The 25,000-nt window shown below is 42.2% G+C and overlaps 1 protein-coding gene across 1 annotated transcript in view; it reads left to right on the top strand.

Annotated features, from left to right (window-relative positions):
- LOC308089170 (actin filament-associated protein 1-like 2) overlaps positions 1–25,000 on the top strand; it is a 40,087-nt gene that overhangs the window by 11,699 nt on the left and 3,388 nt on the right. Inside the window, exons 4-11 of the mRNA XM_080433734.1 lie at positions 1,777–1,811; positions 18,599–18,743; positions 19,504–19,781; positions 20,446–20,637; positions 22,072–22,161; positions 22,335–22,398; positions 23,301–23,572; positions 24,360–24,472. Coding sequence (XP_080289860.1) covers positions 1,777–1,811; positions 18,599–18,743; positions 19,504–19,781; positions 20,446–20,637; positions 22,072–22,161; positions 22,335–22,398; positions 23,301–23,572; positions 24,360–24,472 — 1,189 coding nt within the window. The remainder of the gene's footprint in view (positions 1–1,776; positions 1,812–18,598; positions 18,744–19,503; positions 19,782–20,445; positions 20,638–22,071; positions 22,162–22,334; positions 22,399–23,300; positions 23,573–24,359; positions 24,473–25,000) is intronic.

The raw sequence follows: 25,000 nt of genomic DNA, 5'->3' as shown, positions 1-25,000 counted from the left end.
CGCGTTGCCGACCAGGGCAGGGTCCCATCGTCCCGTTGTGAGAACCAATATGGGACGCACTGAATGTAACAGTAATGAACAAAATAAAAGACAAGTGGCCGTGATGCCCCCCTGCCTGCCCTGCGCACGCTGATTTCACCGTTTCCTCTGCTGTCAAACAGTAGACACCAGTTGACTAGTTGAGATTCAACATCAAGTGAAACGCTGCATAAACAGTGGGTAGGTTTGATTTCGAGCCTATATTCCAGCTTAAAATGCACGCAAGCCAAGCAATGCTTTTGATAGAGAGAGAGGAGAGACTGGAGAGAGAGAGAGAGAGAGCAAGAGAGAGAGCGCGTGCGAGAGAGAGAGAGAGAGAGAGAGAGAGAGAGAATTAGACCGATGTGGTCGGTGGTCCGATTTTTTTATCATCATTAATGTAGCCTACCCTACCTACACTTGCATTTTAGAACGTTCAAACTACCATTTTACTAGAACTACCCAGTAGAACAAGTGAACTGCACAACAGCTGTCTGTCTCATTGATTGTCAGTGGCAGCGCATGCATGTGCACATCAAAATCACACTACAAAACCCGACATTTGATCAACAACAAAATATAGATTAATACATTTGACAACATACAGCCAACATCCCAAAATGGAGTCTCAATATCCAGCAAGTAGCCTAATATAAATTAATAACTGCAAACAAATTACAAGTTTAGGCTATCAAATCAATATCCTACAAAAGAGATAAGCTGTGACCTCACCGGCGCTCTGATGGACAATAAATAAATAATCCTTTTGCAAATTCTCTTGTCAATAATGATACAAATGGAACGTTTATTTCAGCAGCTAGAGTTTGACATTGTTTGAGTGCGTTTTGGGTGCACAGCGCAGCTCCTCGTTTAAGTTAATTGTCTTCACCCGCTGCTGCGCAACATGGCAGATCTCCGCCAGGGCACTATATTATATTTTATATTATATTTATATGATTTAAAAAATCAACTTAAGTCATTATTAGTGCAAGTTCATAGGTGGACACAATAGGGACATTTGGGCACCTCAATATAAAATTGGCTATTTAAGTATCTACATATAAATGCATTTTAGTGGGTACCTTTTTTTTTTTTTTACCCTTTAACGGGAATTCCCGGGAAGCCCGGGAAAAGGTCTGAAAATTCCCGGGAATTAAAATTAGCTATTTCCCGGAAAATGTTAAACCCTAATTGGAACAACAAACTAACTACAATATGGCGTTGTTGGCAACTACAAAAGTGTAATAGAACCTTTAATCTTAAAGTTTTTTTGCACTTTTTTGCACTCTCAACTGCTGTTGCTGTTTTAAGCTGCACTACAATGTTTTTCACCCACTGTTTTACTTGTAATTCATGTGATGTGACAATAAAGTTCTATTCTATTCTATTCTATTCTATTCTATTCTATTCTAAATATAAAGAATCTCTCAAATTGTTTTGACGTGTGAAATGCTCAGTGAGGACGGTGAATCATGTGACTTCCTACTGTAGTTTATAAATATAAGTAAATATCATAAATGACACGGTCACCTGACAGCATTGTTTTGAAACATAGTCCTTACCTCCATGACCCGTAAGAGGGGGGGGTAGTCTATTACTAGACTACTAATATTATCATTATACATCTTAACTGTGTGTGTGCGTGTGTGTGTGTGTGTGTGTGTGTGTGTGTGTGTGTATGTGTGTGTGTGTGTGTGTGTGTGTGCGTCTGCGTGTGCATGTGCATGTGCGTGCGCGTGTCTGTCTGTGTTTCTACAGAGTCTGTTTTGCTGTCTCTGTGGCCGAAGAGAGAGGTGAGTCTGTCTGTCTGTCTGTCTGTCTGTCTGTCTGTCTGTCTGTCTGTCTGTCTGTCTGTCTGTCTGTCTGTCTGTCTGCCTGTCTGTCTGACAGTCAAATCATGTCACCATCATGTTAATGTACTTCTCATGTCTGCTATGATACTTAAATCAAAACAAAACAAAAACATAGAATATCCTATAATTTATTTTACTTTCCATTGTGGTCCTATGTATGGTTAAGACTTGGAGAGGAGAGGAGAGGAGAGGAGAGGAGAGGAGAGGGTTTGTTGTGTGCTGTGGGTTGTTAATGAGAGACTGAACTTTAAGAAGTTTTGGGAGGAGATGGTCAGGTTACATAGAGTGAGTGTGTGTGTGTGTGTGTGTGTGTGTGTGTGTGTGTGTGTGTGTGTGTGTGTGTGTGTGTGTGTGTGTGTGTGTGTGTGTGTGTGTGTGTGTGTGTGTGTGTGTGTGTGTGTGTGTGTGTTTGGGTGACAGGAAGCGTTGTGTTTACACGTGCGGCCATCTGCCTTCTGATTGGCCAAAGGCTCAGTAGAGGCAGGAAGTGGTCTATCGCGACAACCGATACCATCTGGCCTACGTGATGACCCCCCCCCCCCCCCCCCCCCACACACACACACACACACACACACACACACGGTAGTAATAGTGACATGAGTCGCAACCCTCGTTTCAGGGTTTTCCTGGAAATAACTGGCTCTGTCTATTCTACTATTAGTGTGTGTGTGTGTGTGTGTGTGTGTGTGTGTGTGTGTGTGTGTGTGTGTGTGTGTGCACTTGTTTTTGTGGTTTATGAGGTCTTTACACGTGAATACACACCACACTGTGAGGACATTTGGGATTATGAGGACAGGGCCAGTGTCCTCACAATTCAAACAATCTAGAAGTGTTTCTATACCTTTAAAATGCCCAAATTCTAAGTTTCAGCCAATGTCCTAATAATACATAATAGGTTTTATAAGGACAGACTCAATAGTGTCCCTGTGTCCGGAAAAGGTATTGCACCCCCTCATGAATATGCACACATGTGTATCTTTCGAGGCTTTTGATTGGCTGACTGCCGAATGTCCCCATAATTCACAATTCTGTCCTCATAATTCACAATTGTGTATGTGTAACCTGATTTCAACATAGTATTAACAAATAACAATTGACCAGGAAACCTTAACTGCCACAATCAAAATATCATTATCTTTTTATCCATATTTGACTGCCATTACAATTGGATGTCAAGGCAAACCCAATAACTCGTTCCCAATTCAATCATGTTTTGACTCAACTTGATCAAATCAATGCATTACCATAATATATTTTTAAATGATACAATTAAAACAGTTTTGTATTGTTTCATTTCATCAACAAATGCTGCATATCAGTGCCACCACTGTCTAACTGATCTACAAGCTCACACCTCACAACACAAGGTGCTGAGCTTGTAGATCGGGTATTTGTTTATAGTATTACATATTTTGCCACTTAAATGGCATTATTGTCAACTTTAGAGGTATTAACAGTTATCTTAAAGGAACAGGTTGGACATTTATGAACCATAATAGCCCTGTTTGCTAGTTACCAATTATGATGTTGATAAGTAAAATTATTTCTGGGCAAAACCCTTTCATAGCCGCTCTGGACAGTCGTGTTTGTCGGAGCTCATCAGCTCGGCTCCCATATACATTATATCATATCGGGACCACGACACCATGTACATTTTGGTCAGCTATACAGGAGTAGGCATCCTAGGGGAAATTTTACCCTTGGGTATATATGCTAATTAAGTTAAAGCCTGCAAGAATTAGGTTTAATCCTAATACTGTTAACAGCATTATTCTTCTACACAGTATGACAAAGAAAAGGCAAAATTCTCTATATTCTATATGACAGTGATGTCACTTATAGACGTGTTGGAGCATTCCCTGTGGGACCTAGAGCACCAAATAAAGTGACTATTTTTGGCCTGAATAAAGCATACTACTAAGGTTGGTTATTTAAGTGTTTGGAACAGTGACTGTCCCAAATATGCAATTTCCTCATATGTGACTTAATGTTGCTATCAGTCTAACCTGCTCGATTCCTCCAGACTCGGGTGGAGTGAGTATGGAAGTTAGAGTAATGGAATTTGGCTAGTGACTGACCCATATGCCATCTCCTCATTCACTTCCACCCCTGTGATGTCAGTTCACCAATCACAAAATGTCCCTGAGAGTGAGTGAGTGAGTGAGTGAGTGAGTGAGTGAGTGAGTGAGTGAGGCCCTGTTCAGACTTGCAGCCCAAATATGTTTTATGCAGCAAATATAATTTATGCAGTCTGAACAAAGCTAATGGCTCGTACACACTGTACAACTTTCAAAGTCATCAGGTAGATAAGATCGCTAAGCAGTTCACACTACACAACTGTCTTTCTTTGAATCGGCTGTTCATCAATGTGGTTTACAGACTGCATGACTGACCTGTGACAGGGGATAACACACTAAGAGATTTCACCAGGATGCGATATACAGACACAAAGATGGCAGGTGGCTGCTAATTACATACCATCCCCCAGGTTACCTCCCCACTAACCCACTTTGTGTGTTATACTTTCAACTTATTGTTTTCAAAGCTGTACTGCTTTTCATACGTGCTGATAAAGTATTCAATCAATCAGAGAGAGAGAAAGAGAGGGAAAGATTCTCTCTTATGAAAATTGTGTAAGTACAACATGTAGGCCAGTGACCTCACTAGCATTCAGGTATATGACAGTGATGTCACTTATAGACAAGTTGGAGCATTCCCTGTGGGACTATAAAGCACCCAATAAAGTGACTGTTTTGGCCTGAATAAAGCATACGACCAAGGTTGGTTCTTTAAGTGTATACACAGGTGACTGTCCCAAATATGCCATTTCCTCATATGTGACTGAATGTTGCTATCAGTCTAACCTGTTCGATTCCTCTAGACTCGCATCTAATCCTCACCTCCTCGCTTAAAGGAAGCACTAAGGCGCGAGTGGAGGACCCAGGTTACATCCCCACTATCCCCACACATAAATACACAATAGAAATCTGCCTAAAAATTACCACACAATTATATTAAAACCCTCCATGAACTATACAAGTAATGATTCCTTTTCCTTCTTCACACTTGAATCACATGCACATTAACAAGCCAACTACTCTGCCTTTCAGAGAGGACATACAATATCTGCAACATAACATCTGCCCAAATAAACCTGTCAGTTTGACGTCTCTCACTCTCCATTAGCAGAAGTCTTGCAACCTCACAGAGATTCTGTATAATAGCCATATTTGGTGGGATCCTGTCCATGTGAAAAAGCTAACTCCACAAGTCTATGCTGAGCTAATAATATTGTTCAACCGAAGACGTGGAGGAGAAGCTGGTAAAATGACACTACAACGCCACCTTGACAGGGACACAACAACCGTACATACAGATGTTGCCTTTGGCCTTACAAAGATTTTTTCAAAGTTTGAAGAAAAACTTTGTAAACACTTCTGTCAGATTTATACATCATGAACGATTAAAAAATAAAACTTGTAACTGTCAGACAACTGAACCTATTCAACTAATAGACCTTGTACTGTAAGGTAATGCATACTAGTGCAATGTAAAATTACAATTAATGTAGAATCCACACCAATCAAGTGTATTTACAAATTATTTAATAGCGTCTATTTTCTCCTTTTTAACTTTAGCACAGACTTTCTCCCATGAACTAGGCAAGATATGTTCTATTATAGTGTAGCGTAGTGTAATTTTCATATGCAGAGACAGAAACAATAAAACCCAGGCCTTTATTATAAAAATATATGAATAAAAAAAACATTAAACATCACTGTTAGACTCATTACAAATGTTATACACATAAAGCAGTTTTTTTCTACAAATCCTCAGTGTTAAGTGTCCAAATGGTTAAGTTTGTAGAGTCAAAAATTCAAACTGCATACAACCAACCCAACTGACTGCCTGGATAGGAAATCTCAATTGTGCTTCCAGGCTGCAGTTTGCTGGCAGCAAGCAAGGTGCAGGGGGGAGGGGAGCACTGGGAGCACTGTCTTTGTTCTTTAATTGAAACTCGTTGAGGTGTTGGGGGAAGGGCAGCTGTGGAACTCTACAGATTGTGAGCTGTTCTGACAGACATAGTCTGAGTATCCCTGCACTATCTGCATCTTACTGATCTTGGTTCATAGACCTAGTCTACTCACAAACTGAGCAAATACCTTAAAAAATGACATATGTTGCAACCAATTTGATATGTAACTAATCACATAATATAGATCAAAATACTCATTCAGATTAAAATCTCTTTTCCAAGAGGCAGAATTATTTCACTAACATTACATTAACTAACATGAAATAATAGATAAGCTGTAGAGTTTTATATGCATGGATTACACAGATCATGAAGCTGTTCTCTTCATTTTATCAAATCGGTCAAACAACATGTTATTTTGAGCAACGTTGAACATTATTATTTTGGGGACATATGGCCTTGTGGGGTCAATTTGGGGTCTGGCCTATGGACTATATTGGTAAGGACACAAGGAAGTGGAGAGTTGACCCTGAAGTTGGTTGTCCAGAACCGTCCCGGCCCATTCCCAATGGTCATGCATATCTCAACAACCGCTCATTCAGTTGACTTCACACTACATTTGTATTGTTGAGAGTAACCTCAGGAAGTATAGTCTTGACCATGAATTTGATTGGATCAACGGTTCTTCAGAACCGCCATGTCCTAAGACTGTGCAAACGTACTGTATCTTGCAAACTTCTCTTCCGATCAACTTCACCCTTGCCTTAGGGTCTGGCATATATGGGCATAGCTGTCGGATCTGTGAGGTGTTAGGTGCTGATAAATGTGTTTCCTTGCTTTATTTTTGAACATTCTACTCTGTCCTCAACTCACTGCTTAATTGATGGCCCAGAGCTCTGCCCCCTCCCCCTTCTCCTGCTTTGTTTTGCTGCTTCAGCACAGCTAACATTATCCATCCCCCACCTTTCAATTAAGAGCATTTTCTCATGAAACATACACCTGAGAGACAGATACATACTGAGGGGTGTGTGTACTGTATGAGTGAGTGACAACTTCACCTGTATTTGGACAGTTAACTGTGGCATGACTTTGGACTGCCAATCACTAACTTGATTGCCTTCAGGGACTATTCTTTGTGTCCTGACTAGGTTACTTTAGCCACAAGGCACTTTTAGCTACTGTACACTGCATGCCTTTAGACCTGCATTTTTCAAAAGCATTCGCTGACACTTTGTGACACTGTGTCACTGTCATAGCTGATACACATACAAATACTCTCTGTAGAGGTTTAAATTGTCCACTGGAAGCATGTGGCTTACTCGTTTGCTCACTTTTTGTATTTCCCAAAAAATTGTCTTAAAATAATTCACTCCAAACGGTTGTAAAAATGTACTTGAAGTTTTACTTCTCAAAAGACAAAAAATAATATTCCACAGGTTACAATTGTGTGAGATGAAGACGGTAAGAAAACTGTATGCTTCCAAACTCCAAACTGTCTGCCACTGACTGGCACTGACTGACTCTCAGTCCCACTGATGACAGCAGCTGAGTCTAATCATCAAAATGTCACAGTGACACAATACACACCTGTCCACACCTCAACCTTAATTATCAAAGGCCTTAATTAACAAAGGTACTCTCTGAAGTTCTCTTAAAGCAAAAGTCCTCTTATGTCAATACTTGTACATACATATACCATGAATTAAACATATGAATTTAGCAATTATTTATCTTCTTCAAATATTTAGGTTTTACCATTTTTACTCAATACACATTAATTATGAAATATCAATATGGCTTCCACACTCTCTCCAATGGCTTCAGAAACTATCTAAATACTAACAGGCAAGCAGTAGATCCCAATGTTCCATTTTGTCATTTGCATTCAATTCTGCAATAATTAAATGTTCGCCTTTTTAAAAATGTATTATATTATTCTGTATGTTCCCACATAATTATAGGACAATTCTAATAGGTCATGTTGACCCGGAGAAAAGAAAGCATGTCATTTGACTCAGTCTGTCTGACTAATGGTTGAGGAGGATACACATCCATTTTTACCTAATCATTTTACAGAAAACTGTCCCAGCATATTTTATTTAGACCACACTCTGAGCTGAGTTAAGAGCACACTCTTAACTCACAAATAAAAGCAGAATGAGTTGTGTTCAGCACTGCAGCTGAATGAGTCAAGTGGGTATCGGTACCGTACAAATGTTACTTTGAATTCTGCTGAGGGGCTATAGAGTTCTATCGAGTAACAGTCACACTATATGGACAAAGGTGTTTATTTAAGTCTCATCAACTTATGAATTATGAGGATACTGGCCCTGTCCTCATAATCCCAAAGGTCCTCACAATGTGGTGAGTATTCATGGGAAATGTCCTCATAAACCGCGTGCGCACACACACACACACACACACTCTCTCTCTCTCTCTCTCTCTCTCTCTCTCTCTCTCTCTCTCTCTCTCTCTCTCCTTTTCAACCTGCCTGAATTGAATACTTTATCAGCACATATGAAAAGCAGGACAGCCTTGAAAACTATAAGCTAAAAAGTATAACACACAGGTACCGATACCCACTTGACCCATTCAGCTGCAGTGCTGAACACAACTCATTTTGCTTTTATTTGTGAGTTAAGAGTGTGCTCTTAACTCAGCTCAGAGTGTGGTATGAAGAAAATATGCTGGGAGAGTTTTCTGTAAAACACAAGGGTAGCAATGCAGTCCCTTTATAAACATGAAAAAATAGGTTGTTAAAGAGAATTCATTGAATTTGATCATGGTACTGTAATAGGATGCTACCATTCCAACAACTCAGTTCATGACATGTGTTCCTTTCTAGATATTGCACAATCAACTGTAAGTGGTATTATTGCGAAGTAGAAACAGTGTCTTATGAATTATGAGGACACTGGTGCACCTGATTCGGATGCTATCAATGCATTGAATGGGACATTATCACCTTTTATTAGACCATTGCATGGGCGAAGTAGGCGACATACTGACCTACCCGCGATTTATCAGACCATTCATTGGGTGTTATCAAGACATACTGACCTACCAACGGAGATGACTTAAATAGTTCAGTTTCGGTTTTGGTTTTGGTTTCGGACCATGACGGAGGCGCGCAGTCTCAGGCAAACTGGAACCCTGTGAAGGACCACCGAGGGAGCTAAAGCGACGAGTTGCCGTCCTGAACTGTGTGACGTTCGCCTGAGCCTACTCAGCGCCGTTGGAGTTATGTACCGATAGGCACAGAATCGTAAATCTTGTTGTGGGGACTGCTCCGCCTCCAAGTAGGTCAGTAGCTCCTGATTACGCCCAATGAATGATCTGACAAATCGCGGGTAGGTCTGTATATCGCCTACTCGTCGCCTACTCGCCCATTCAATGGTCTGATAAAATGTGATAATCTCCCATTCAATGCATTGATAGCATTTGAAGCCGGTCACTGGCCCTGTCCTCATAATCCCAAAGGTCCTCACAATGTGGTGAGTATTCATGGGAAATGTCCTCATAAACCGCATGCGCACACACACACACACACACACTCTCTCTCTCTCTCTCTCACTCTCTCTCTCTCTCCTTTTCAACCTGCCTGAATTGAATACTTTATCAGCAGATATATGAAAAGCAGGACAGCCTTGAAAACTATAAGCTAAAAGGTATAACACACAAAGTGGGGAAGTTAGGAACTTCAGAACGGTGAGCAGACCAGGTAAAGTCTCAGAGCTGGGGTGCCAAGTGCTGAGGCACATAGTGCATCAAAGACACAGACACTCGGTAACAATAACTACAGAGTTCCAAACCACCTCGGTTCCGGCATTAACATAATCACAAAAACGGCACACCAGGAGCTTCATGGCATGGGTTTCAATGGCCAAGCAGCTGCATGCAAGCCTTACATTATTAAGCACAATGCCAAAATGATATGGCCTACTGTAGGTTCTCAATGTGTTTCTTCTGTCTAAAGGTTACAATGCATCACAGCACAATGCGTTGTGAGGTTGTAAATCTCAAGTGTTGAATTTATTGAAGTATCTTTGCAATGAAAAGTTATCATTTCATATTCCAAGTATTTGTCAGGCAACTTGTTTTTGCTATTAGAATTTTAAAGTTGATTTTAACCACTTACATCTCAGTATCCGTATTCTGGGGAAAACCTTCGCAGAAAACACGCATCACAGATTGGCTATTTTCAAGTCACTAGTATAGAGCCCTGACTCTCGAGGGACTCCGCTCAACAACATAAGTGGTTAAGACATTTTAATTTTGGTGTCACTATCCTAGATTTATATAATGGATGTGGGAATTCACAGACACTTTGATTCTTATCAACTGTAACTCTTGCATATAAATTTTTCTGACTCACAGATCTAATGTATGTAGTGTCATGATTCAGGTACATGAAATAAGCTGCTGTTCTTCTGAGTATGATGCACAATGACACAATGGGGCAAACAGAAGGGTGTGATGACATTATATGACCAAGACCTAGGTATAGATACAATAGGCCAGATGGTTGCTAAAGAAGTGCCAAACAGAGGTGGCCTATGGAGCTGTTTTTTTGCCACCCTAAAGGCCTACACCTTTTCAGGATTCAACACCCTGAATGTTAATACAGACACAGAAGAGAGCTGTTCTCAAGGTAAATGCCAATGTTCTGGAACCAAACACCATTATATTGTCAACAATAGTGCAAATAAAATAATTCTAACTCCATATTAGAGTAAATATTATTGTGAGTAAATTGAATTTAAGGTGATGTACAGTAAGTGATATGTTTTCCCAAATTAACTGTTAAATCGCTCTACAATCTTATTGCAATCACTGCTGCTACAGTGTTTGTTCAGTAACAGAGGTCACCCCATTTACAGCTCTTTAGCAGAAAAACTAAATATATTTTGTTTCAAACAAATTATTAGGAAATCAAACTGTCCATGCAAGAACATATATGAAAACAGATAATACTAGCACTCCTCTTACCACAATATATACCACAAATTGAACTCATTATTCACAAAGTAACATTTGCTAATTTACAGTGATATAAATATTTTTAAAGTATTTTTTCATCCTGGTGGTCCATTTCTAGTGGAATTAAGGAAAATACACAATGACTTCATTTTCGGTTCAACTTTTAAACATGCCCTGTGTCTTTAACACACCATTTTGCCTTGCAATCAGCCACTCATCAAAATCACCTGCGTCCCAGTCCCCATCTCACTCACACTCTCACAGAGTGTCAGCAGGTAGCAAGCAGTGGGGAGTGAGGACACAGAAGTTTAAGTCAGTGGAACAAAGAAGCGTACAACATCCAAAGTAAGTATATTTGTATTACAATCAGACGCTTGCCTGTCATTAAAATGCAATTTATACTTTGAGAGTCTGTGCATTGCATTCCACATGCATGTATGCTTGCATTCGTTGTAGGCTAATGAGTGGAAGGTGTTGCTCATTGTTTTCATGACAAGCCAGGCTGATGCAAACATTTTATGGAATAATGCTTGTATGTGAAGAAACACGTGGTATTTTTTAACAGATTCAATCAAGTTTTTCAATGGTTCTGCTGTGATCTCTCTGAGTTAAGGGTGCACCAGACTGCAGAGGTTTTTTTTATATCCACACCAAATTATTTAGCCAACAATGGCAGATCATAAAGCTCACAATGCCTCACGTTGGAATGTGAGCTTGTAGATCGGCTATTTTTGTCTTCCCCCATAATAGGGATGTTGGGGTTCAAATGGTTAAATGTCAAGCATAAAGCATTAAGTTATTTTCAATCTGTCCTAATGGAAACAGAAATAACTTTGTGACATACTGTATCTTGGGGGGGTTAACATATTTATGTACCATACTATGACATAAATGTAAGGTGGTATAAAGTAACAATGTAATTCAGGCTATGGGTCATCAATGTGTCCATATATGGACAAATGTATCTGTGGCAAGACTTGGCCTTGTCCGTGGCAATGTTTTTTTTTTATATGACATTGTAATGTTCTTACTTTGACATTTATTATTGTTTGATTTTGACAGTGGTTCTCTAACTTTTATTTTCAAGAACCCCCCCATAACCTTTTAGTGCACAAATGTAACCAAATGAACCCGTAGGGTCCATTTGGTTACATTTGCCTTAATGAGTCCAATCTGCATTTGCCTTGATGAGTCCAATCTGTTTGACTCAGGCAAGGTGTGACTGCTTAGTCTACTTGCATAAATCTGGACCCAGAAAGCAGCCTTGCTGATGTTTATGCCTCCTGCAGTGAATCTTTTTTGCAGTAAATTCGAAAAACACGAATAAAATGTAAAAAAAAAAAAATGTGACCTAAAATTCCATGACCCATAGAACTTTTAGATAGAAGCTGCATGTGGGTTGACAGACACAGCCTGCAGTTGTCTGTTGTCTGTTGTCTGTCGGTCTGTCTGTCTGTCTGTCTGTCTGTCTGTCTGTCTGTGTCATGTCTGTCTGTCTGTCTGTCTGTCTGTCTGTCTTTGTCATGTCTGTCTGTCTGTCTGTCTGTCTGTGTCATGTCTGTGTCATGTCTGTCTGTCGCGTCTGTCGCGTCTTTCTGTCTGTCTGTCTGTCTGTCTGTGTCCTGTCTGTCTGTCTGTCTATGTCATGGCTGTCTGTCTGTCTCTCTGTCTCTCTGTCTGTCTGTCTGTCTGTCTGTCGCATCTGTCTGTCTGCCTGTGTGCCTGTCTGTCTGTCTGTCTGTCTGTCTGTCTGTCTGTCTGTCTGTCTGTCTGTCTGTCTGTGTCATATCTGTCTGTCTGTCTGTCTGTCATGTCTGTCTGTCTGTCTGTGTCATGTCTGTCTGTCGCATCTGTCTGTCGCATCTGTCTGTCTGTCTGTCGCATCTGTCTGTCTGTCTGTCTGTGTCATATCTGTCTGTCGCATCTGTCTGTCTGTCTGTCTGTCTGTGTCATATCTGTCTGTCTGTCTGTCAGTCAGTCTGTGTCATGTCTGTCTGTCTGTCTGTCTGTCTGTGTCCATTTAAATATCTGTCTGTCTGTCTCTCTGTCTGTCTTTCGCATCTGTCTGCCTGTCTGTCTGACTGTCTGTCTGTCTGTCTGTGTCATGTATGTCTGTCTGTCTGTCTGTGTCATGTCTGTCTGTAGCATCTGTCTGTCTCTCTGTCTGTCTGTCTGTCTGTCTGTCTGTGTCATATCTGTCTGTCTGTCTGCCATGTCTGTCTGTCAGTCAGTCAGTCTGTCTGTCTGTCTGTCTGTCTGTCTGTTGCGTCTGTCTGTCTGTCTGTCTGTGTCCATTTAAATATCTGTCTGTCTGTCTGTCTTTCGCATCTGTCTGCCTGTCTGACTGTCTGTCTGTCTGTGTCATGTATGTCTGTCTGTCTGTCTGTGTCATGTCTGTCTGTCGCATCTGTCTGTCTCTCTGTCTGTCTGTCTGTCGCATCTGTCTATCTGTCTGTCTGTCTGCCTGCCTGTCTGTCTGTCTGTCTGTCTGTCTGTCTGCCATGTCTGTCTGTCAGTCAGTCTGTGTCATGTCTGTCTGTCTGTCGCGTCTGTCTGTCTGTCTGTCTGTCTGTGTCATAAATATCTGTCTGTCTGTCTCTCTGTCTGTCTGTCGCATCTGTCTGCATGTATGGCTGTCTGTCTGTCTGTGTCATGTCTGTCTGTCTGTCTGTCTGCCTGCCTGCCTGCCTGTCTGTCTGTCTGTCTGTCTGTCTGCCTGTCTGCCTGTGTCATGTCTGTCTGCCTTTTCTGCCTGTGTCATGTCTGTCTGTCTGTGTCATGGCTATCTGTCTGTCTGTCTGTCTCTCTGTCTGTCGCATCTGTGTGCCTGTCTGTCTGTCTGTCTGTCTGTGTAATGTCTGTCTGTCTGTCTGTGTGTCTGCCTGTCTGCTTGTGTCATGTCTGTCTGCCTTTTCTGCCTGCCTGTGTCATGTCTGTCTGTCTGTCTGTCTGTGTGTCTGTGTCTTGTCTGTCTCTCTGTCTGTCTGTCGCATCTGTCTGCCTGTCTGACTGTCTGTCTGTCTGTCTGTGTCATGTCTGTCTGTCTGTCTGTCTGTCTGTCTGTCTGTCTGTCTGCCTGTGTCATGTCTGTCTGCCTTTTCTGCCTGTGTCATGTCTGTCTGTCTGTGTCATGGCTATATGTCTGTCTGTCTGTCTCTCTGTCTGTCGCATCTGTGTGCCTGTCTGTCTGTCTGTCTGTCTGTCTGTGTAATGTCTGTCTGTCTGTCTGTGTCATATCTGTCTGCCTGTCTGTCTGTCTGTCTGTGTGTCTGCCTGTCTGCTTGTGTCATGTCTGTCTGCCTTTTCTGCCTGCCTGTGTCATGTCTGTCTGTCTGTCTGTCTGTCTGTGTCATGTCTGTCTGTCGCATCTGTCTGTCTCTCTGTCTGTCTGTCTGTCGCGTCTGTCTGTCTGTCTGTCTGTGTCATATCTGTCTGTCTGTCTGCCATGTCTGTCTGTCAGTCAGTCTGTGTCATGTCTGTCTGTCTGTCTGTCTGTCTGTTGCGTATGTCTGTCTGTCTGTCTGTCTGTCTGTGTCCATTTAAATATCTGTCTGTCTGTCTCTCTGTCTGTCTGTCGCATCTGTCTGCCTGTCTGACTGTCTGTCTGTCTGTGTCATGTCTGTCTGTCGCATCTGTCTGTCTGTCTGTCGCATCTGTCTATCTGTCTGCCTGCCTGCCTGCCTGTCTGTCTGTCTGTGTCATATCTGTCTGTCTGTCTGCCATGTCTGTCTGTCAGTCTGTGTCATGTCTGTCTGTCGCGTCTGTCTGTCTGTCTGTCTATCTGTCTGTGTCATAAATATCTGTCTGTCTGTCTCTCTGTCTGTCTGTCGCATCTGTCTGCCTGTCTGACTGTCTGTCTGTCTGTGTCATGTATGTCTGTCTGTCTGTCTGTGTCATGTCTGTCTGTCTGCCTGCCTGCCTGTCTGTCTGCCTGTCTGCCTGTGTCATGTCTGTCTGCCTTTTCTGCCTGTGTCATGTCTGTCTGTCTGTGTCATGGCTATCTGTGTCATGGCTATCTGTCTGTCTGTCTCTCTGTCTGTCGCATCTGTGTGCCTGTCTGTCTGTCTGTCTGTCTGTGTCATATCTGTCTGCCTGTCTGTCTGTCTGTCTGTCTGTCTGTCTGTGTGTCTGCCTGTCTGCTTGTGTCATGTCTGTCTGCCTTTTCTGCCTGCCTGTGTCATGTCTGTCTGTCTGTCTGTCTGTGTGTCTGTGTCTTGTCTGTCTCTCTGTCTGTCTGTCGCATCTGCCTGTCTGACTGTCTGTCTGTCTGTCTGTCTGTCTGTGTCATGTCTGTCTGTCTGTCTGTCTGTCTGTCTGTCTGTCTGTCTGTCTGCCTGTGTCATGTCTGTCTGCCTTTTCTGCCTGTGTCATGTCTGTCTGTCTGTGTCATGGCTATCTGTCTGTCTGTCTCTCTGTCTGTCGCATCTGTGTGCCTGTCTGTCTGTCTGTGTAATGTCTGTCTGTCTGTCTGTGTCATATCTGTCTGTCTGTCTGTCTGCCTGTCTGCTTGTGTCATGTCTGTCTGCCTTTTCTGCCTGCCTGTGTCATGTCTGTCTGTCTGTCTGTCTGTGTGTCTGTGTCTTGTCTGTCTCTCTGTCTGTCTGTCGCATCTGTCTGTCTGTCTGTCTGTCTGTGTCCTGTCTGTCTGTCTGTCTGTCTGTCTGTCTGTCTGTCTGTCTGTGTCATATCTGTCTGTCTGTCTGCCATGTCTGTCTGTCTGTCAGTCTGTCAGTCAGTCTGTGTCGTGTCATGTCTGTCTGTCTGTCTCTGTCGCGTCTGTCTGTCTGTCCGTCTGTCTGTCTGTGTCATAAATATCTGTTTGTCTGTCTCTCTGTCTATGTCTGTCTGTCTGTGTCATGTCTGTCTGTCTGTCTGTCACCAGTATGTAGGAGGTTGGTGATTTTAATTGGATTTTTTTTTATTATCATGTTAAATATTTTTGGATGAATAATAGACTTAACCCACCTATACTTCATCATACAGTACATTCAAAAGTTGTGAGCTTGTAGATCTGCTATTTAAAGATTCACTTTTTTTTTCTTCCTTTGCATTACCCGCTGGATGAAAACAATGTCATCTGCTTAATTGCAGTGCACTTAAAACTGTCCATCTAAGTGCCCACTCATACGACAGTTAATTTGCAGCAGATTTGAGTTTATTTAAACAGTATGTAACACAGGCTGTTCCCCTTGTTAGAGAAAGGGGGGGGCTGGGGAAGTGACTGTTGGGAGGGGAGTCAGTCTGTTTAGTCTTCATAGCTTGTGGAAGAAAGTCGTCTCATCCTGTTGATTCTACAGCCAAGTTCCTATACCTACTGTATTCCCTAATGGCAGGAGAACAACCAGGCTGTGAGATGAGGGTCCTTGGAGTTGTGAGTCAGATGGTGGGGGTCCTTAATGATGGCGGTGGCTACCTGTAATGTTCATTATTTTTGTCTCGCTGATATGATATTAGGAGTCAGGAAGATAATTGTCCCTGACTCAAAAGGTTGGACCTATTGTTTGATGGGAACAGATATACAGAATTAAAGTCTGTGGTAAATGAAGCATAACTACTGCGGGTTACCAGGCCTAGCTCCTTAAAAGAAAGTCGAGGAGACGTCCAGAGTCCAGGTTCAGAATCATTCATTAATCAGCATCAACAGCATCATAACAGGGAGCCCTCCCTCACGGTGTGGGGAGACAGCACTAACTCACAAGTCACATTTACAGTTCACCTTTTAAACACTGTCGCTCACATTAAAATAAGTTCCTGTGGGTGGGGGTCACCCTGAAAGGTGACCAGATCAACTCCTTTCATGTCCTTTGATCAATGTCTCTATCTGTCGAGGTGTGTCCAGGAAGAGGCCATTCTCTGACCAAACGGTCTTCAAGTTAACAATAGAGATGTAAATTGCCATTCACACCCAGCAGAGTGTCCCTGATTTTCTATGCAGACACTAGGCTGGGTCTGAATCAACACATTATTCTTAACTTTTAGCAAGGTTACTTTTAACATATAATGTTCATAAAATACAAGCAATCAGGGCCAATATACGACTAGTCTGCACAACAGCTTTGTTCATTTAAAACAAACATTACAGGGTACACAACATTCCGGCCACAGTTAGCCTTCATCAGCTGACAACATTATTGACCCACCTCCCTTATATGGTGATGGGTCACAACACGTGACTATAGGGCAGGAGTAGATTACTTTTAACGACATCTGTGAATGAATAAATAATTACTTGTGGAAATCCCATCACATGACATACAAGTATAAACACATGTTAGCTAGACATAGTTTTCATTTTTAAATAAATGTTTTATTTAAACGTTTTACTTTGAGGCTTAGCAATCTGCTCTAGGGGCACAAAGACTACATTCAGTAATAAAGGTGAGGAAGAACTATAATCACGGTACCTTAGAGGCACATTTAAGGACAAAGGGGCAACAATCCATAGTGAATATATAATAGAACCATAATATTCATTTAATCCATGTGACAGTCTGGTTAAAAATCAGTAAAGACATCGTAACATGAAGAAAAGCAGAGTCCAGCTATTGCAGTCCTCCAGACATAAAAAGACCTTGTGTTTCAGAGGGTTTACAGAAACGCTGATAGGTATAGTCCTCATTGAGCCCATCGGGCTGCAGTGTGCGGTAGATGTAGATCCAATAGGCCACCCTTCTGTGGAGAAGGTTATGGATATCTCCACCTATGCATGGCAGCTGTACCCTTTCTATTCCTACGTATCTAAGTGATGCGACGGTATGTCCCATTTTGTTGAAGCGTAGGGCTACTGGGTTTTTTGGTTGTGATGTTGGATTTGTATTCACTTATTTGTGTTAGAGGGCTCTACTTGTTTGGCCAACACAGGAAAGACCACAAGGGCATGTCAGCATATATGACATTTCTGGTTGTACAGGTAATAGTTCCTCTGATTTCAATTGCCAGATATACAGTAACCATAGACATGCTGACAACATCCATGAGGCAAGTATTGTTGTGAATGTTCAATTGCAACATCCATTCCTTGAAGTAGGACATTGAGGTAATGTCGACAACCCACATATAAGTGAAAAGCAATTGCTAACTATACATTTGCTGAATTAATCTAGAGCTGGCAGCTTTATAAAAACATCAACACTTTCACTATAGTGATTGTGGTTGTTTTGTGTGTACTGTCCTTACAAACAGCATCAGTCCCAATAATACATGTTTGAGTCATGGGCGGAGCTTATGGATCTCATTAACAGTGTCCTCATAATGTAGGATTTTGTATTTTCAGTTCTGTTGTGATTATTGAAAATCTGAAGTGAGATTCGTGTTGTGTGGCTCAAACTGGATTTTTTGGTACCCCCCACTACACTGTAGAGTCAGTGGAAAGTGGTGTCCGCATAATGTAGGAAAAAACACAGTGTCCTCATAAACCACGCGGAACGTGTATGTGTGTGTGTGTGTGTGTGTGTGTGTGTGTGTGTGTGTGTGTGTGTGTGTGTGTGCGCGCGTGTGTGTGTGTGTGTGTGTGTGTGTGGTGTGTGTGTGTGTATGTGGTGTTTTGACTGTATGAAAATGGCCACATTGATAAATTATATTTATGTTAAAGCTGCACTATATAACTTTACTTTTCTACCCTGGATTTGATGTGAATTGGAACGGAAGCTGTCATTGAAAATAATATTAAAATAAATGATGGCTTTTGGATGGATTAATCATCAGGGGGCTGTTTGTCTCGGGGCGAGAATTCTGTAACGTGACGAGCACTTCCTGTTTCCTGTGATGTCAGAGCCAGGGTCCCACAGTGCCCCCCCTCCCCCCAGGAGGTCTGGGTGATGATGATGATGATGATGATGATGATGACGATGATGATGACCATGACGAAGATACCTATGAGGAAGCAGAACCCTTCATACCTGATACACCCGTCACTGGTACGCACACACACACACACACACACACACACACACACACACACACACACACACACACACACACACACACACACACATACACGCTAGAGCCCTGCACTGGTTGAAAATGTGGGCCCTGGTCTGTATTTTGAGGTCAGGGAATCAATATGAACGACATGGCGATTTACTTGAGAGATGACGGTGATTCTGCTGTCCTGATCACTGACTCTCTCTCTGACTGACTGACTGTCAGTGAGCTGTGTGACTGACTGTCAGTGATCTTTGTGACTGATTGTCAGTGATTTGTCTGACTGACTGTCAGTGAGTTGTGTGACTGACTGTCAGTGAGTAGCCTGAGTAGAGTGGCAGTGGTGGAAAAGTACTCAAATTCTTTACTTAAGTAAAAGTACCAATACTGCAATATAGAAATACTCAGTTACAAGTAAAAGTCCAGAATTCAAAATTGACTTGAGTAAAAGTACAAAGGTATTGGCAGACGCGTCGTGAGCTTGTAGATCTGCTATTTTCAAATAGCCTAGGTATAAAATAGGGCTGAAGTGGTTATTGTATGTTTTATAATGTAATAATTTATATCTGAAAAGTAACTAGTAACTTTAAGTTTTCAAATAATTGTAGTGGAGTAAAAGTACAATATTTGCCTCTGAGATGTAGTGGAGTAGAAGTAAAAGTATTGGAAATTGGAAATACTCAAAATTTTACTTAAGTACAGTACTTAAGTACATGTACTTAGTTACTTTCCACCACTGACCACTGCCTACAGAGAAGACAGACAGTGACAGCAGTCACTACGAGTCCTACGGCGAGGACGACCACGGCGGCGACAAGGACGGCGGACGGGAGGAGGGGGGCGAGGAGCCGGAGGACGAAGGGGAGGAGTCGGCGAAGGACAGCGCCCGCTACATCCAATGGAGCGGCTCGCAGCCCTGCGTGCGGCCCGCCCACAGCGGGGAGTCCCGCCTCTGTGGCTACCTGTGGAGGAAGAGGTGGCTGGGGACCTGGACCAAGACGCTCTGCATCATCAGGAGACAAACTCTGATGGTGAGCTCGGCCGGAGCTCTTAATTGATCCCTTTAATTGATCCCTTTAATTGATCCCTTTAATTGATCCCTTTAATTGATCCCTTTAATTGATCCCTTTGAACTTCAAAGGGGTTTGCATTGAGTTGATTGATGGGGCCATAAAAGTGTCAAACTCGTTGATGCTCTCTCTAATCAATGAATGCATCAGAGACAGCGATCACCTTGATACCTGTCAGAGAGGGGAGGGGGGGAGGGGGAGTGTGTGTACAAACACAGATCTGCCAAGTTACCTAAGGTTGGGGTTATAGGAATAGAATTAGTTCAACTAGCCCATCTACATCTACATCGACGCGTTGTGAGCTTGTAGATCAGCTATTTTAACTATTTTAAAATGTTTTTCAAAACAGTAAAAAATGGTGACAAAAATAGGGATCTCTCTCTCTCTCTCTCTCTATGTCTGTCTCTCTCTCTCTCTCTCTCTCTCTCTCTCTCTCTCTCTCTCTCTCTCTCTCTCTCTCTCTCTCTCTCTCTCTACAGTGTTATAAGTGTCTCTCTCTCTCTGCAGTGTTATAAGTGTCTCTCTCTCTCTCTACAGTGTTATAAGTGTCTCTCTCTCTCTCTACAGTGTTATAAGTGTCTCTCTCTCTCTGCAGTGCTATAAGTGTCTCTCTCTCTCTCTGCAGTGCTATAAGTGTGCTAAGGACCTGCACCCTCAGCTGGAGCTGGACCTGCGGGGGGGTCGGGTGGCGGTTCGCCCGGGTGGGAGGGGGAGGGGCAAAGGACGGGAGGTGGAGGTGGAGCTGAAGGTGGTGGTCGGCTCTGACTCGCTGACGCTGGGCTTCAGCGACCAATCACACGCTTTGGAGTGGAGACAGGTAAGCTAACGGCTAAACAAGGCTAACATGACGAGGAATCACACATCATCCAACCATGGACACACACACACACACACACGCACACACACACACACACACACACACACACACACACACACACTCGCACACTCACACTCACACTCACGCACACGCACACGCACACACACACACACACACACACACACACACACACACACACACACACACACACACACACACACACACACACACACATTTAACATCTTTATTTGCGTTCACATTCGTTTAACAAGAAATGGTTGAACACAAACAGTAGTAGATGCAGAAACTTGTGAAACTCAACAACAAGTGTCTCAGGAAACAGGAAGCATCGTCTCCTCCATGATGTGGCGACTGACAATTATCACAGACACTGGAAGCCTGTAATCTGCAGGTCTCTCACAACTAATACATGGACATTACAGAGGCTTCCAAATATGAACACAGGCAGTTTACATTTGTAACCAAGCGGTATGATAGCATCCTGAAGACGTTGGTACTTTAGCACCTTGGTAAGGAATGTCTCTTCAGGCACATGAATTATGTCCCTACATTGATTTGACTGTTTCCCATGGTTAGGGTTAAGGGTTAAGGGTTAAGGGTTAAGAGATTAGTTTTTTTATAACAACCACAGATCATATCAGGAACAGCGTACACACATTGTAAACACTGGCTTCCCAACTTAATTAAATTAAGTGCAAAAAAAGAACACATCAAACAACAGAAAAACGTCACACAGGGAGGAGATTAAAGTATGACATTAAACGTTCCTACCCTTCCTCTTTGCCTGGCCTACTTGTTGTTAACTAGTTGTGCGAACTCTTGTTTTATTCTTGTATTGATTTATTGGATCTTGTTTAGTCGATAGACTTATTTGTTTTAGCTCTTGCTCATTTGACTTTGCTGTTTTGTCTGTTTATGAAAGTAGGAAGCTGATATATTGCACTTTTACCCCATAGGTAGGGAGAGAGTTTCTCTCCCTACCTATGTTGATGCACTTATTGTAAGTCTCTTTGGATAAAAGCATCTGCTAAATGACTGTAATGTAGTGTAAACATAAACCAATCAACACCAGTACAGCTTATCACTGACCACTCACAGCCAATGTTCTGAACTCATCTAAGGATCCTTGTATTTCATTGGATAATCTTTATGGCATTATTGATTAGCTGGTTTATGCTAATATGTACTGTGTACTGTGGATATCTGATCGACATGTTTCTATTTACTGTTTGTGTGTGTGTGTGTGTGTGTGTGTGTGTGTGTGTGTGTGTGTGTGTGTGTGTGTGTGTGTGTGTGTGTTTTTGTGTGTGTGTGTGTGTGTGTGTGTGTGTGTGTGTGTGTGTGTGTGTGTGTGTGTGTGTGTGTGTGTGTGTGTGTGTGTGTGTGTGTGTGTGTGTGTGTGTTTGTGTTCAGGCGATAGAGGAAGTGAGTGGTTCAACGTCCTATGATCTCACTGAGAGAGTGTCTTCTATGTCCATCTCAGACATACCGCTGTCCTGCAGGGTAACACACACACACACACACACACACACACACACACACACACACACACACACACACACACACACACACACACACACACACACACACACACACACACACACACACAATATAATAATAATAATAATAATAATAATAATAATAATAATAATAATAATAATAATACTTGTGTCTAGTCCAGTGCAGTGTTACTGTGTGAAGAGTCTTCAGCTTCCAGCTGTCATAACAACAAGGACAAAGGTAATTTATCATAATTTATCTAACTATGTGATGGGCAAAATGTATTATTTTGATTGATTGATTGATTGATTGAATATTTTATTAGGCAGAAATTTAAAAACAGCAGAAGTTAAAAACACTTTGTCTAGAAGGTACATCCAAAAAAGTCCTTGTGGTCTTGTTTCCATTGAGGTCCTGGGTATTCAATTCATAAACATATATAGTAGCAACCAAACAGTTCAAATATCAACACAAAAATACAGAAAAATAATACTATATGTACAGAGTCAGAGGAAACAATGGGGGTGGGGGGGGGTGAGAGTCAAAGCAAGGGTTTGCATTCATGATTTGATGTAATGATTGATTGATTGACGGGTCCGTGGAATGACTGACGCACTATAAAATATGTGGAAGTTGCCGGCCGAGTCCACCCAAGACCTGGTCCAGTTTGATTAATTATTAATCTCTCAAAAGCTATCGGTGGAAAATAGGCCACAAGACGCTCAGGACTTTCTTCTGAACTGGTGACACTGTTTATATTTTATTTTATTTTTGTTTTCTCCGTTGGAGTTCCTGAACATTCACTTGGGATTACTTTAGTTCTGGAATGGATTAAGTTTTCAACATGAGCGTGCGTGGCTGCATGCGTGAGACGCAGACTTTCGTGACGGCCGAGATTCATGATCTGTGTGTTTGACTAACGCATGTATTATTATTTTTGATTAATTGATTTAGTTAGATAAAGGGTTTAAAACTGAACCGCAACTTCTGAGGTTTATTCCTGTTTGTATCTGCTGTTTATTATTTGAAGTAAATTCATTGCATTCAGATACATTTTATCTGTAAGAAGATCATTCACAACCCCTAATTTAATGGTAATTGTCAATATCAAATATCTGACCTCTGATCTGATTGGCCGACAGGCTTCCTGAACGTGCTGATGAACTGCCAATGGCAGAGCCTCCTGTGTCAGGTGGAGGCGGGGCTTCTGAAGATGTTCGGGGAGGAGGAGGGGGAGGGGGAGGAGCATGTGGAGGAGGAGGAGGAGGAGGAGGAGGAGCCGGAGAGGAGGAAGGAGCGGACTCCTCAGTACACGGTTCATCTGAGAGGGTGTGAGGTAAAACCTGGAGCCGACACCCAGACCTCCTACCGGATCACTCTGCTGCAGCATGGAGACACTGTGGCCGTCCTGGAGGTACGCCTCCTGCTGGCAATAAACACACACTGCAGCTAGTCCTCACTTTCTCACCTTTCTCACAACTCTGAGAAAGTTCCATTTGTTCTCAGAGTTACAGACCTGTAACTCCCCAACAGTGGTGGAAAAAGTACTCAAATTCTTTACTTAAGTAAAAGTACCAATACTGCAATATAAAAATACTCTGTTACAAGTAAAAGTCCAGAATTCAAAATTTACTTGAGTAAAAGTACAAAAGTATTGGCATCAAAATGTACTTAAAGTACCAAAAGTAAAAGTACTAAATATTTGAAAATAGCAGATCTACAAGCTCACAACGCGTCGCGATGCGACGCGTTGTGAGCTTGTAGATCGGCTATTTTCAAATAGCCTAGGTATAAAATAGGGCTAAAGTGGTTAATGTATGTTTTATATCATAGTTTATATCTGAAAAGTAACTAGTAACTAAAGTTTTCAAGTAATTGTAGTGGAGTAAAAGTACAATATTTGCCTCTGAGATGTAGTGGAGTAGAAGTAAAAGTATTGGAAATTGGAAATACTCAAGTAAAGTACAAATACCTCAAAATTGTACTTAAGTACAGTACTTGAGTAAATGTACTTAGTTACTTTCCACCACTGCTCCCCAAGTACCCCTGGGGGTCCCCGAGTACGTGTACCCCTGGGGGTTGCCGGACTCTAATATTGTTTCTCTAGGATGAGCCGGTCGCGGGACGTCCCGTCTGACGATTCAGCGCCGTTGGAGTTTATGTTCCGATAGAATCCTAAATCCTTTGTTCTTTCCTAACAGGCTGGTTGCCACGACGACAAGGATCGATGGCTTCAGCTGCTGCAGGACGGAGCTGTCAATCATCATCATCACCATGACGACGACAACACACTGGAGAAGACAGCAGCACTCAGGTTGTCACACACACACACACACACACACACACACACACACACACACACACACACACACACACACACACACACACGCGCAGACACACACACACACGCACACACACACACACACACACACACACACACACACACACACACACACACACACACACACACACACACACACACACACACACACACACACACACACACACACACACACACACTAGGGATGCAAATTATCGATTCATTCATTAATTGATACTTGATAACATTATTGATCGATTAATGGATTAATTGATAAGCTGCGTTTTTTAGGACCAAAAGGAAAATTCTGAGTGCAGAAACATAATTTCCTTGATGTATATAACATCAATGAGCATCAGCTGAACACAGACACACACCCCTCCCCTCTGCAGTGATCTATGGAGTCTGTCTCATTTCTCTACAAAAGCCCTTGAATATGATGGAATATGATTAAGGATTATACTGTGATTATGGTAAACTCACACACACCATACCTTTAACTTTCACTAAACCCCCAAAACA

The sequence above is a fragment of the Gymnoscopelus braueri genome (assembly GCF_963280865.1).
Source record: "Gymnoscopelus braueri genome assembly, chromosome: 7".
Classification (NCBI taxonomy): Eukaryota; Metazoa; Chordata; class Actinopteri; order Myctophiformes; family Myctophidae; genus Gymnoscopelus; species Gymnoscopelus braueri.
This window is presented reverse-complemented; position numbering and strand designations above follow the sequence as displayed.